The sequence below is a fragment of the Notothenia rossii genome (genome assembly GCF_949606895.1).
Source record: "Notothenia rossii genome assembly, chromosome: 6".
Taxonomy (NCBI): domain Eukaryota; kingdom Metazoa; phylum Chordata; class Actinopteri; order Perciformes; family Nototheniidae; genus Notothenia; species Notothenia rossii.
This window is the reverse complement of record NC_136909.1, coordinates 49,397,297-49,412,789: the sequence shown is the minus strand read 5'-3', so window position 1 is coordinate 49,412,789 and position 15,493 is coordinate 49,397,297. Positions and strand designations below refer to the sequence as shown.

Sequence of the window (15,493 nt, the reverse complement as noted above, 5' to 3'; positions counted from 1 at the left end):
GCGGGCCCACCTGTCACTTTTTATGCATACTGATGTGATTGAAACATTTTTTATGATACACCATAAGGCGCAACAGTGGGGGCTTTTCACACCTGTGAATACACATCACCCCCCTCCTATCGACGGATCTCACACCTACTTGGGATATCACACCTACTTGAGATCTCACACCTCGAACAAAGGGGAGGCGGGACTTAGCTCATTAGCATAAGTACACTCTAAAAAGTATATTTTGGAAAAGTTGAAGTAAAGCACTTTTTTGAATAAATCTGATTCAGATTTCTGCTTTAGCGACGGCACTGTACTTTTGTGTATTATATCAACTTCAAATTGTGCTTTACTACATTGACCTGCTATTCTTATGCAAATGCAAGCGCTTCAATTAGGTTTTCCTGTCTAACGTCATGACGTAGACGTTGAACGTCAACGTCTTTTCCAGCAAGATTTTTCTAGAAGCTGCCATTTTTTCTCCTCGTCAATCTCATCGTCCATGCGGTCAAGGTCACTCTGAAAAACGGTAAGTTTAATGCAGACAAAGTCATGTTTTACACATTTAAATTGTCAGATAACAAATGTTCTGCCTGTATGGGTCAAATGTACGTCTTAAGGGTTAACTTTAGTTAACTAACTGAACCGGGCCAGCTAGTTAAGTCATGCTAACTTTAACATGTTCGATGCATTTAAATGATTTTGTGAAATGTGTTAGCCATATGTTTAAACCACTGGTGTGCTAAAGGTAATGTGGCATTTCATTTAGCATTTTGCTAGAGGACACTACCGGACTGTGAGAGTAAATGCTAGGTGAGTAACTTGTGCAAGTAATTTGCACGCGGGGCTCTCGTGGTGTAATACCGTTACTGAAAGTAGTCTTAAGTTAACGTATGTCATACTGTGTACTGGTTAAGCTGCTTATTTGCACATTAGCACGGATACATTTAAGCGTACATGTGTTTGCAACTGTGCTGCGCGCTCGCAGTTCTGTTACGACGTTTGGGTGTTTTACTGCCGTCTCCGTTAACGTATTTAGTGAGACACAGGCGATGAGAGAGGGTGCACGTCGTTCTCATGAACGCACAGTGGTGAGTCCGGCGCTTATTAAACAACACTGCTCTGCTGCTATTCCTAAAAGGAATTCCTAAAAGGAATAGCAGCAGATATAATAATAGCAGCTTCCTAAAAGGAATAGCAGCAGAGCATGTAAAAAATGTAACTCCGCCAGCCCGTAATCGCGCCCCCGTAATGCTGCCAGTCCGACGTGTTCCCATTCCGACAGTCCTGTGCGCGTATGCTAATTAGCCATGTGCGCCAAACAGAAGAAGGGCCCTATCTTCTGCCCGGCGCAATTTACTTTAGTTATACCATATATATATATATGATATATATATATATATATATATAATAGTTTTACCGTGAGTAAGTGTTTAAAAGAATTAATGAATGCGGGTGATGCTTGGTGCGCGTGTGTGTGCGCCCATCTGTCTAAACACACGCAAATTAAACACGTAAGTGTATGAGAAGGAGATCGAGTCAGTCGACCTGCGATAAGCAGCTGATTCTGAACGAACTCGTCTTCGAGATGGACGTGTTCTAACGCATTTTTAATCGATGAAATGTTAACACAACAGTATATATCTGACCATTTAATTTTCGAAATTAAATGGTCCCCCCCCACCCGCCCCAACAACTCCGCCAGCCGGTAATCGCGCCCCCCCCCCAACAAATCCACCACACATTGCTACCTGGTCTGTGGGAAACACTGCTTAATATTAATGCATTTTTAATTTGCTTTTCATGATTCTTTCCCTAAAAGACAGTGATTTTTTTCTGGCTTTAATGTGACAGCGTGTACAGGACAGTGTTTTGTTAATGTACTCGTAGTTTTGCAAAATGTAGTATTAATGCTCACAAATTAGTAACCCATTGCAGCTTAAATCTGAAAAAACTATTTAAGAAATCCTATCTAGGCCTGAATGTGAACTGACTGTAATGAAAACTGAGCCTCAGAGATAAAAAAATAATAATAATTTTGAAGATATCCACATTGGATTTGATGAATTCAGACCGTTGAAGTCTTGCTTTAGCTTAAGATAAAGTTTTTAACAGTTGATTTATATTTAAATTTATTTGGGAAAGTGAGCACTTTACAACCTGTACTGACAGAAAAAACAATCAAATGGCCACAAATTGCTTCCAATGGGCATGTGTGTATTTCCCTTAAGACAGACTTGATAACTGTAAACCTATCCCTTAAGGCACTGTTCGTCAATCTTTAAAAAAAAAACAATTCAGCATTGTGAATACAGAGATGTTATTGCCAAATAACCATTGAAATATGTTCTGTAATATTTAAACAATACCTGCATGTTATGGCATTTATTCTCAATTATATTAAGGTGAATGGTAGGCTATTACAAACTACATTTACACTGTTGCTGTCTTTGATGCCTCAGTCAGATCGGAATGCAGTTTCATATTTATCATACCATTTACAACAATCACCTTTTATGCAGTCAGTGTGAATAAATATTAATTTGCAGCATTTCAATGACTATTTACGGGCACTATGGCCGTTGCATGAAGTTTGCAAAGGCTGCTACACATTTCGAGTTTATTGTGATTTATAAAATGAAACTGGGGCTACTCCAGGGGCTTCATTTAAAAAAAGGGCTTATGATTCAAGTCAAAAGGTGGAATACGGATGAAACACCAAAGTTCTTGTGCATCAATATATTTCAGATTTATATAACACGTGGACACTCTACGCTGGTTTGACTTTATAAATTACAATCAACTCTAAATGTGTCGCAACCTTTGCAGTTTCATGTAAGGCCCATAAATTGTCAGTGAAACACCCCAAATTAGTATTTGTTTACACTGACTGCAAGGTCAGGATTTGCCATGATCACTCAAGGTGATCGTGGCAAATGCTGTCAGAACAAACTGTGAACGTATAGCCACTTTCAAAACGGTTCGTGCTTTAGAACAAAAGTACACGTTGAAGACGCATATAAAACGAACATGAAGCCATAAAAATGAACACAATATGTGAAAAATATGAAACTGCACACCTATATGCCTGACTGAGGCATCGAAAACTGCATCATTGTAAACGTAATTTGTAATGTGCTGTTCATGTTAATATTAATGAGAATAAATTCCATAACATGCAGGTATGGTTTCAATATTTCAGAACATATTTCAATTGTTCTTTTGCAATAAGATATGTTTGTATTCATGATCGCTGAGTCCTGTTTTTTGGTCATTCCCTGTGAAATGTATTGGGTTTTTATTTATTCATAAGAATGGATTCATCCGTTTTTGCAAAGTAACTTATGTTTGACACATGACGTGATATTTGTATACATTTTACACAAAAACGTAGTTTCTCGCGTTTTCGTCACCATTTGTAATTTCTGTGCGTACGCCTGGATCAGTGTCCGTGGAGAACTGCACATTCTCCCGTCAAGTTTGTTTTTTATAAATCCAAAAGTGCTTAGAGTGGCGTGCGCCATCTTCTATAAATGAGGCCCCTGGTGTGAGAAACTGCCTTAAGGTTTATTCTGAGAGGGCTGGCTACATTAACAGACTGTTGTGTTTAAACAATTGGCTCCACCACCACTATCTCCTTAAAAATTCAACCTACAAAGGAACTCCCAATAAAGCCAGTTTCTTTGTTTTTTTTTCAGTTTTCCGCTTCATGTGGAGATGCAAGGACTGTGGGATTGTGTTAAGAAGAAGATCTGAGCTGCTCAAGCATTACAAACTGAATCATAGGCACTATGGACGGGGCCATTCATATCCATGTACCTATTTAAATTGTACATGTAGATTCAAAACTTGGAATGCCCTACTAAGACATTTATCAAGGAATCACCTTGCCCAACAAACTATCAACAAAGCTGCATCAACGTTCACATGCCATATTTGTGTTCATAATCAACTCTGCACTGAGAGGGAATTTTTTCAACACATCTTTAATCATCTTAAAAATAAGGAGACTGTTACATGCGTGTTCCAAGACTGCGAATATAAAACCAATATATATGAGAACTTCAAAAGCCATAAATACAGGAAACATTCTGGGACGGGGAATATCTTTAAGCCTGGTATTAATTCTGTTACAGAATCCTTTGCCAGTCTTGCCAGTGATATTTCAGATGGGGAACGTATAGAGAGCAATGACAATTTAGATTCTGCTTTTGTCGATGGGGTTTCTGAGAACTTGGAGAAGGATATCGAGCTTAAACTTGCGTCAGTCCTTCTTAAGTTAGAAAACATCTTTCTTGTGTCAAATGCTGCGGTAGATGAACTTCTGCAGGAGTTTAACTATTTGATTGGTTCTCTTTCTCTGCCAATCACTCAAAAGACTATTAACCAAGTATTACAAGATAATGGTTGCCAGTTTGACCAGTCAGTGGTTAAAAAACTAGCCAGTGCACTCTGTGATAGAAACCCTGTTAAAAAAGCAATTGGAGATAAAGGCCCACTTTCCAGTGCTTGGAGGCGAAAGGCTTACTATAAGAGACACTTTAATGTAGTGGAACCAGTGGAATATATACTAGACCAAAAGAATGGAAAGTCATTCCAATATATTCCAATTTTAAAGTCTTTGGTACAAATTCTTGACTGCCAGACAATCTTAGATCAGGCTGTTAATTTGAATACTTTAGATAAAGAATCACAGGGAACTTGTGCACAGATATACAGATCTTTCTTTGATGGTGCCTTGTTCAAAGAAAATGGACTTTTGTCTAAACAGGAAAGCCTTTCCTTGATATTATATATTGACGATTTTGAAATATGTAATCCCCTTGGTACATCCAGAAGGAAGCATAAAATCTGTGGTTTGTATTGGATTCTGGGCAATTTACCACCGGGCTGTAACTCTGCTTTGTCCTCCATCTATTTGGCAGCTTTAATTAAAAGTACTGATCTGAAGTGCTATGGCTATGATAAAGTGTTAGAACCTTTTCTTAACGATCTTGTCATTTTGGAACAGAAAGGGATATTTGTGTCAAAGTTGGGCAGAACAATAAAAGGCACAGTTCAGTGTGTGGTTGCTGACAACCTTGGGGCACACGGTATTGCTGGATTTGTTGAGAATTTCTCAGGGTCATATGTATGCAGATTTTGCACTGCAGAAAAAGCAGACATCCAGACTCAAGAAGTTAGAAGCGGCGTCTTTCCTTTGAGAACCAAAGACATTCATGCCGATCATTTAAGAACAATTGAGGAAAATGGGTTGCCCAATTATTATGGTGTGAAATCAGAGTGTATTTTATCAAAGCACCTCTCCTATTTTGACGTTACCTCTGGGTTTCCTCCCGATATCGTGCATGATCTTTTCGAAGGTATTGTTCCTTTTGAACTTGCACTTTGCCTGAGTGTATTCATTAAAAAAAAGTATACCACATTATCTACATTAAATGATGCAATATCATCTTTCAACTTTAAGTGGGCTGACAAAACTAATCGACCTCATCCTGTGCCTCTCAGTTTTGGGTCCAGAAAAACTGTTGGGGGAAATGCGCATGAGAACTGGAGTCTAATCAGATTTTTGCCTTTGTTGATTGGGCGGAGAGTTCCCTGTGAGGAACCAGCTTGGCAGATCTTAACAGACCTGAAGGACATTGTGGATCTAGTAGTCAGTCCCATTCAATCCCAGGACTCCATTGCATATCTTGATTTTAAGATCTCTGAGCACCGAATTAGATTCCAAGAGGTTTTCCCAGACTGTCCCCTTAAACCAAAACACCATTTCTTAGAACATTACCCATACTTGATCCATCAATTTGGTCCACTAGTTTCCCTATGGACGATGCGTTTTGAAGCAAAGCATAGCTTTTTTAAAAGAGTTGCCAGGAATATCAGGTGCTTCAAAAACGTGCTACTTTCCCTTTCAGAGAGACATCAGTATCAGATTGCCCATCATTTGCATGCATGTAGCTTTACCAGACCTCTATTGGAAGTGACACATGTTTCCACTGTACACATCGATGTTCTTAACAAGGACATTTCAAATGCTCTGAGACGGAAGTCTTCAGATATGGACACAGTGGGCTTGGCCAAAAGCGTGACATATGATGGACTAAACTACAAGTGTGGAATGATCTTGATCCAAGGCTCACTGGGAGGACTGCCAGAGTTTAGTGAAATCATCCAAATGGTGATACTGCAGGACAAGTTGATCTTCATTGTGAAGAAGCTCATTGGATGGTATATTGAACACTATAGAGCTTTTGATCTCAAACCATCCCCAGTCGAGGAAGTGGAACTTATTGAGCCACAAGAACTACATGATACATACCCACTGGCGGACTACAAAATTGGAGGGATGCGTCTTGTCACATTGAAAAGATATATCCATGTTTAAAGGGTGAGCTCTCTCCATGTAATGTTGTTTTATTTTGTTCTCAATACAAGCCAAAGGTGGTCCACTTACAGAAGGTAAATTACAGGACATGAATTATGAGAACCTTTTAACTGCATGTGGGTGTTTTTTGTTTTTTTATTGATTGCCCTTAAGGGATAGTTAAGTATTTTTTAAAGTGATTTGCCTCACCTTATTGTGCTTTTGCTCTCTTTTCAGACTGCCATGGCTCATTCCACGACTGCCAGACTTAAAGTGATTTTGGGGGACAACAACATTGAAAAACTGACACTTCCCAATGGCATACCAGAGTCACTAGATGACCTTATCGGCACGATAAGGAGTACATTCGGATTAAAGTGCAGCTTGAAACTGCAGTACATGGACCAAGATTTTGGCAATGACTTTTTCAATCTGAACTCTACTGCTGAACTTCAGAATTTGGGGACAATCAAGGTGATCCAGCAAACAACCTTGATCAGTGCCACTGCATCCTCTGCTTCTGTTTCACCCGAGTCGGATGACTGTGTCTCACTGGCATCAAACGATACTATACTGCTTTCATCCCCCGAGTCTCTGTCATCTCGAACCAAGCAGTGGCCAGAAGAATTTCCAATTCCTCAATTTTCCTACGACACAGAGTTGCAGTTAGTGAAAGGTAATTCTGAGTGCCAGGTTGGAAACAAGTTGTTGACCTTGAGCTCCAGAATGAAATCAGATATCTTGAATAGAGTAGTTGAAGAAATTTACCAATATAAGGCCTACCCGGAGGATGCACATTTCTGCACAGTTGCAGAGGCCTTAATCAAAAAGCACCCTTGTTTAAAAGAGCCTGGCTCATTCAATGGCTGCTATGGCTGGAAACAGCGACTGAAGTACAAAATGGGGAACTACCGGACTCAACTCAAAGTGCAGGGGTGTCCAGAGCTGTCAGTAAATTCCCTGAAATCGAAATCAACGTCAGATGCTTTCCCTGCTAAAAAGGTGAAGAGGCCAAAACGATCCGAAGCCAACTTCTATCCATCCTTCCCTACTGGAGAAACTGAGGACAGCATGGAAAAAGAGAGAATAGAACTTCTGACGGATGTCAAGATGAGGAACAATGAAAGGGTAATCACGAACAAAATGGCTTGCACGTTTGCCTACAGGCGACAAGAGGTGGTCAACCAAGAACCCAGCATTGAAGACTTTAAAGACAGGTGGCCTGCCCTGTTCCATCAGAAAGAGGTATGGTAACAATGGAACTGAAATGACACAAATTGAACAGTTTATTGACAGAATTTACATATTCAAGTAAACTTTTCGTTGCATTGACATTTTGCCTGTTGTGTATGCAGGCTTCAGTGTTTACGTTGTTAAAACTGAGATTGTATGTGAGGTAATTTGCATGTCCTTTTTATTTATTCATTGTCATCTGTTTTAGATCAATGCAGAGTTCCTGAGGCTCATGGCTGTTCCTCTTGAGGATAAGTTCTTTGCCCAGTTAGACATCCAATCAAGTCAGCTAATCAGAGTCATCCGTGCCAAAGGTGGAGCAACACGCCGAAAGACTGCTGACATCATGGACATTTTGGACCAGGTACATCTAGAGCATCAAAAGTAACAAGTTTCCTTGGTTGCTTAGAGGGTGTCACAGTACCCCTATCTATTAAAGATGCATCATCCGGGTTAGCTTAGCTCCAGCGCCGGTAGCTAAGGGGATCAATAGCGTGCCTCCGCTGGCAGCAAGAAGATGAACTAAACGACTCACTAAACGCTTCTGTTTATTTACCAAGTTATGTTATGCTCGTTATTTCTGGCACGTGTTATTTTATAACCAAATGCATACTGGTAGGAAACCGCATGGGATGTAAACAAGACGTCAGTGACTATAAGGAGCAGAAGAGAGGTTGCTGTGAAGATCCAGAACTGTATAGATTTGAACCAGAATAAGCAGAGGAGCACCTAGATGTTTTGGAAGGGGAGCTGGTGAGGAGAGAGGCTGAGGCTGATGTACTGAGTGGATACGTGGGAAAGTTTCAATAACTGCCGGTTGAGTGACAGATTATTGATAAACAGATTGTTTTAACACAATCTGTTGTACTGTCCTCTCGCCTGATATATCAAACCTTCCAATTGATGGCAGCTCCCGGTGTACTCAAAGGCACTGGTTTGCTGTCGGCAGGTGGACAAGCCCCACATCGACACCGCTAATGACTCTCTCCTCGTCCCCAGGCTGTTAACCAGCCTCTCCTCTCCCGCTCTCCTTCCAAAACATGTAGTTTCTCCTCTGTGGTTCAAATCCATACAGTTCTGTATCTACGCAGCAATCTCTCTTCTGCTCCATATAGTCACCAACATCTTGTTTACAAACTGAAAAGCCCATCTGCGTGAGTTTGTGTATGCCCGCTGTGCTCTTTCCTACCGGTATGTATGTATGTATGTATGTATGTATGTATGTATGTATGTGGTTCTAAAATGACACAACGTGCCAAAAATCACGAGCGCAACATAATGTGGTAAATAAACGAGCACAAGTGTTTGGTGATTGGTTTAGTTTTATCTTCTTGCTGTAAGTGGAGGCAGGCTACATGTTCCCCATAGCTACCAGTGCTAGAGCCAAGATAACCCGGATGAGCGACCTATGCCCCTAACTTCATTAAAAATGCACGCACAGTTAAAGGGAAGGTTTCTGTTGCCTTGCAAAGTGCTAAAAATTAAAAATATTCCTTTAAGTTTTAGGAGTAGGGACACCTGTCTTCAGAGATTTTGAAGATTAAATTAATCAAGATTTTATTGTCCTAGACTGAGGACATTCATCTTCGAAGGGAGTGTGTCCTGAAAGCCCTCATCTTCTTCCTTGGCGAGGATGCAGATGACCTGATCAAGGAATATCGTGTAAGTTTCCACAGCAATTTGCATGTCTGCTCATCTCATATTAATCCTGTAAAACATACAGACATTTTTGTCAACTATAATTACTGAAACCTGGTTGGATTGACTACATGTTGTATTTATAATATATGTAGTGATTCTTGCGTAGAGCTACTGGTGAAAAGGTTAGTCTAGAGTCCTGCAAAACATCAAGACACACTTTGACCCTTTCACGATACCAGGCTTTGCCAATAATGAGATGTGTGGCTGAGCCTTTAAAAGGCTCCAATCCATATAGCACTATTCAGTGAAATGAAGTCGATGTGATTTTGCAGTTGTCTTTTTAATGTGAGGCGTGAATAAAAGTACAAAGTGATGACAGTGATGTTTTGTGTCATGTACTTTAGGACTCTGGACCAGAGGACGTTCAAAGGGACCTGGAGCATCTCACTGTGGCAGTGTTTGTCATTCGAAGGGACGGGGAAGGACCGCAGGAGCCACCTGAAGACATGGGCATCGTCATCGAGGGCGTGAAGGTGTTGCATGGACTGACTTCAGTTGCCTCAGCTTGTGCCCTGCTTCTAGGTTTGCTATATGCACTTAACCTAGCTTATCCCAAACCCCTTCGTTTTACTTTCGAAGTGCTCCAGAAAATCATCATGGAGCTTGATCAACACAAGATGTCCCCCAAAGTCCAAAATCTGTATGGCAGTCTTCAAAGCTCGCAGTAATGACACGCATCACAATTGATTCCCTTTCTGGACCCAAAAATGGCCTAGGGAGGAACAATGTTAAGACTTGAAACTGAAGCCTCTTTGGGTGTTTTTGCCTTTGTGTGGTTAAAGAGACAATCGAGAGACAAATATTCTTCAAACCACAAGATATACTTGATTTTGTTGCAGGTTTTTGGAGGTGCAGGAGTTTTTCTCCAAACATGTTTCCTTCATTTTCTGGGGAAATGTTGAGCTTAGAGCTCAAATACCTTACTGAGGTGTTAATGTGTTATCAATTGTGCACACTGTTGTGTGTCCGATTTTAAATCGTAAATTTAGTGCCTTTCATCTATACTTTTATTTCTTTTTTTTTGAAGTAAAAAAAACGACCTGTAAGTCATATTGTGAAACTAACTTACAGGATTTTCTTTTTTCAAAAACTGGCGGCTGCCAGAAGTACGCTACAAACGCTTTTGTACGGTTGCCGAAACTGAAGAAAGGCCTTTTATTTATTTTATTTTTATATTTTTTTTTTGTTACTACTGTGTCTACGAGCTTATGCTGGTAAAAACTGGTTCTATATGGGAAAGATTTTGCTTGCCCAAACTGTTATGCACTTTTTATGCATTAGTCTTGTGATTGTTAAAATGCATATTTGTTCAAATGTAATTGTCCTTTAAGCTATCCTGGATGAGCAACCTTTGTTGACCGCTACATCAAAAATGCATGCAGTTACAGGAATGGTTAGGCAATTCAAAATGTCTAAAATCTACATTTGTTGTCTAAACTGTAATGCATGTTGTGCATATGTGTTTAAAGAAAAAAGTAAACTGTATGCATTTAATGTGTTGGAAGATGTCGGCATATTGCGTTTTATACTTTCATATAATAAAGTATTCACAAACAGTGAAAATGTGATATTTTTTTGAAAGCCAACTTAAATTTTTAATTGTAAAAAAAGTATTTTATTATGTTGAGCAAACTTACATTTCACATTAAGGTTACTATAAAAATATTCTTAACCTCAAGGCAGAATATTGGGTTCTAAGGAAGCAGTATTTTACTTTAGGATATAGCAGAAAATTTAGTTGGAAAACAAGGACATTTTAATTTGTTGTGCATTCATTTTAAGTTTGATTGATGCAAATTGTTTATTTGAAAACTAACATATTAGTAATTCGATCTGACTTAAAATAATTGGGTCAGTCTAACTTGCTATTTTTATTTGAATAAACTTAATTAATTTATGTGTTACCAATTGAAGTAATTCAATTAAGTTGATCCAACTATTTTCTTTTTACAGTGTAGGGAGAGGTGTGACCTGTCACAGCACCTGTCACTTTCTATGCATACTAATGTGATGGAAGCGGGATGAATAATAATACTTCTCAGAATCTACACCTGAAAGAGGCTTCTGCCGGAAAGAGGTGAGCGATAAACTTTGTCCAATAAGATCTTTCGTTTTTGGAAAGTTCCTGACCCTGACCAGCTATGGGTGTCCCTATAAGTTAATTTCTTAATTGATATCAATAGCAATGAGGAAGAAAAACAGCCTACAAAGTTGGGTTTTTGTCTTCGGGTCAAATCTGACAGATTTACTAGTTGTATCAATCATAACTTGTATCAATCACGACTGTATTGAACTGTATTGGTGAGTGCCTTGCTAACACTGTAAATGATGAAATAGATGTTTATAAACAAATACTTTTATTTTGATTTAAAATATATTTATATATGATTTATTTATGAGATTTTTTAAATGAACTAGTTCGTAAACAGAACTTCATAATTTACAACACAACGACGAACATTTAGGACACTGTCATGTTTATATTCATGTGCGGTTCCCAGGATGGTGGCCAGGTCTTTTTGCTGAAAGAAAAACAAGGCAAAAAAGAAACAGTTAGACATTTGTTTTCAATTTCTGAAATATGTTGAGTATACAAAATCCTTTCAAATGTCTTCTAAACCCTAAGAAGGGCCATACACATAACGGTCTGTTTTCAAATCCTGGATGCTAGTGTCACGGTTTGTGAAACAAGCAGGACCCAAATGCAGATACAAACTGAAACTTCCTTTATTTCAAGGCTATGATATATATAGACAATGACAAAACAGAACACTCACCGCAGAACTAGTCAGGGAACAAGACGAACCGACCAAGACAGACAGAAAACCCAGAACTTAAATACACACAAGACCAATCACACAACAAGACACAGGTGAGGAGGGAGGAGAAAACACAGGGGCACAGGTGAACATAATCAGACAATTAGACACACCAGGGAAACTAATGACAAGAGGAAAACACAGGGAAAAGGACCAGACAATAACCCAAAGGAAAACATGACATGGAAAACAGCAAAAACACCCAAACCTACAAAACTATAAACGTGACATAACATGAGAATCGTGACATAACCCCCCCCTCAAGGGACGGATTCCAGACGTCCCAAAAAAGCAGCCTTGCCCGGGGGCAAGGCAGAGTTCAAAAAGGGGAATTCGGGCGGACGGCCCGGGGGCAAGGCAGAGTCCATGGAGGGAATCTCGGGCGGACGGCCAGGGGGCAAGGCAGAGTCTGAGGAGGGGTGAAGACCCGACAGCTCCGGAGGCCGGTCAGGAGCCGGTGTCGGCAAGATCCCCCATGGAAGAGGACACAGGACCGGTAGGATCCCCGGCAGGAGAGCAGTTGGCGGAATCCCCAACGCGACAGGACTTGGATGTGGCAGGACCCCCGGCAGAAGGTCAGTCTGCGGGACCTTCAACGGCTCAGGACATGGGCTTGGCAGGACCCCTGGCAGAAGAGTAGTCTGCGGGACCTCCAACGGCACAGGACATGGGGTTGGCAGGACCCCCGGCAGAAGAGCAGCGTGCAGGACCTCCAACGGCTCAGGACATGGGGTTGGCAGGACCCCCGGCAGAAGAGTAGTCTGCGGGACCTCCAACGTGGCAAGACATGGAGTTGGCAGGACCCCCGGCAGAAGGGCAGTCTGCGGGACCTCCAACAGCTCAGGACATGGGGTTGGCAGGACCCCCGGCAGAAGAGTAGTCTGTGGGACTTCCAACGGCACAGGACATGGGGTTGGCAGGACCCCCGGCAGAAGAGCAGCGTGCGGGACCTCCAACGGCACAGGACATGGGGTTGGCAGGACCCCCGGCAGAAGAGCAGCGTGCAGGACCTCCAACGGCTCAGGACATGGGGTTGGCAGGACCCCCGGCAGAAGAGTAGTCTGCGGGACCTCCAACGTGGCAAGACATGGAGTTGGCAGGACCCCCGGCAGAAGGGCAGTCTGCGGGACCTCCAACAGCTCAGGACATGGGGTTGGCAGGACCCCCGGCAGAAGAGTAGTCTGTGGGACTTCCAACGGCACAGGACATGGGGTTGGCAGGACCCCCGGCAGAAGAGCAGCGTGCGGGACCTCCAACGGCACAGGACATGGGGTTGGCAGGACCCCCGGCAGAAGAGTAGTCTGCGGGAACTCCAACGGGACCAGACATGGAGTTGGCAGGACCCCCGGCAGAAGAGTAGTCTGCGGGACCTCCAACGGCTCAGGACATGGGGTTGGCAGGACCCTCGGCAGAAGAGCAGTCTGCGGGACCTCCAACGTGACAAGACATGGAGTTGGCAGGACCCCCGGCAGAAGAGTAGTCTGCGGGACCTCCAACGGCACAGGACATGGGGTTGGCAGGACCCTCGGCAGAAGAGCAGTCTGCGGGACCTCTAACTTGACAAGACATGGAGTTGGCAGGACCCCCGGCAGAAGAGTAGTCTGCGGGACCTCCAACGGCACAGGACATGGGGTTGGAAGGACCCTCGGCAGAAGAGCAGTCTGCGGGACCTCCAACGACACTTGAGTGGGTTGGTTCGCCAACAGAACCCGAGGAGCTGGCGTCGGACGGACAGCCAACCGGAGACGAGGTGCTGGAGTCGGCCGGTATTCTGACAGGACATGGGGAGCTGGCGTCGGACGGACAGCCAACAGGAGACGAGGTGCTGGAGTTGGCCGGTATGCTGACAGGACTCGAGGAGCTGGCATCGGCCGATGAGTCAGCAGGTGACGAGGAGCCGGAGTCGGGACCATGGTTACTGGAGCCGGCACTGAAACCGGGAACATGGCTGTAAGGTCCGGTTCTGGAGCCGGAAACATGGCTGTAAGGTCCGGTTCTGGAGCCGGAAACATGGCTGTAAGGTCCGGTTCTGGGGCCGGAACCATGGCTCTTGGGGCTTGAGCTGCTAGCTTGGCCTTGCGACTCCTCCTCTTAGCAGCCGCCTGAATACTCCGTGGACCTCCATAAGCCAGACGAGTTCCAGAATATGACTCCTGGATAGGAGCAGGAACTGGGGCAGAAGCACGGGTTGACTTCAGACGGAACCCACCAAGGCGTATGGTGCCAGGTTGGGAATTGGGAGACATGGAGCTAGCATGCCTGGGGTTAGCAGGCCGGGAATCACACACTGAGAGGAAGTCCAAAATCCAGCCAGGTAAGAATTTAACTAAACCTGGTTTCTCCATTGCCCTCTAGTGTGCTTCAGCCCGAACAGCCTCTCGCTGCTGACCCCTGGACGCTCCCAACCATCGACTATAGCAGACAGCCAAAGCAACGGTTAACTCCAATATCTCCTGCGCGAAAGGATCTGCTGGGCCCATATTTCAGGTCGGTTCGTACTGTCACGGTTTGTGAAACAAGCAGGACCCAAGTGCAGATACAAACTGAAACTTCCTTTATTTCAAGGCTATGATATATATAGACAATGACAAAACAGAACACTCACCGCAGAACTAGTCAGGGAACAAGACGAACCGACCAAGACAGACAGATAACTCAGAACTTAAATACACACAAGACCAATCACACAACAAGACACAGGTGAGGAGGGAGGAGAAAACACAGGGGCCCAGGTGAACATAATCAGACAATTAGACACACCAGGGAAACTAATAACAAGAGGAAAACACAGGGGAAAGGACCAGACAATAACCCAAAGGAAAACATGACATGGAAAACAGCAAAACAACCCAAACCTACAAAACTATAAACGTGACATAACATGAGAATCGTGACAGCTAGGGTGAAAAGAGGTGCAGCGTGCTGCCAGTATGAGAACAATAAAGAGCTTTTTTAACATTTAAGCAGGAAAAACGTAATACTAATGAACCTGGAAATTAACAGACTATGTCCTCTTTAAGTTCTCTTAGTCTATAATTACAAAGCAACCCTGATTTCTCGGATTTCTGAACTTAAAATGGTGTAGGTGCTTATTACATGAACTTAAATAACTCCCAATTCATGGCAAAACTAACTTCTTAAATAGATAGATAGATAGAGATTTATTGTCTCCCTTGGGAGAGATTTGCCTTGGGCAGTCGAGAGAATACACATAAAAACAGGTATACATATAGAACAACCAGTCACAGATACACTACAAAGATCACATGGCATACATAAGGTATACAAACATACAGGTGTACCCGTTACACTCCATTATTAATTAGGCCGAACTGTCAATTTATTGACAATTGAGTTAAAAAAGAAATCTGAACTTACCATGCAGGGC

At 42.5% G+C, this 15,493-nt stretch overlaps 1 protein-coding gene across 2 annotated transcripts; it reads left to right on the top strand.

Annotated features, from left to right (window-relative positions):
- The first annotated feature begins 451 nt into the window (after positions 1-451).
- On the top strand, positions 452-10,849 carry LOC307043981 (uncharacterized protein). Of its 2 annotated transcripts, none has more exons than XM_079688955.1 (5): positions 452-517; positions 6,590-7,597; positions 7,794-7,949; positions 9,155-9,247; positions 9,631-10,849. In XM_079688955.1, the coding sequence occupies exons 2-5, from the start codon at positions 6,596-6,598 to the stop codon at positions 9,952-9,954; spliced, it is 1,575 nt and encodes a 524-aa protein (XP_079545081.1). In that variant the 5' UTR covers positions 452-517; positions 6,590-6,595; the 3' UTR covers positions 9,955-10,849. The 2 variants fall into 2 exon arrangements, with proteins under 2 accessions (XP_079545081.1, XP_079545080.1); XM_079688954.1 differs by lacking the exon at positions 452-517 and adding an exon at positions 3,891-6,376.
- Positions 10,850-15,493: the final 4,644 nt, after the last annotated feature.

Excerpts from the sequence above, each read along its gene's own strand:
- LOC307043981 (XM_079688955.1), top strand. The coding sequence starts at position 6,596 with ATGGCTCATTCCACGACTGCCAGACTTAAAGTGATTTTGGGGGACAAC. Across the intron at positions 7,598-7,793 it reads CCCTGTTCCATCAGAAAGAG|ATCAATGCAGAGTTCCTGAG; the intron begins GTATGGTAACAA and ends CATCTGTTTTAG. Across the intron at positions 9,248-9,630 it reads ACCTGATCAAGGAATATCGT|GACTCTGGACCAGAGGACGT; the intron begins GTAAGTTTCCAC and ends CATGTACTTTAG.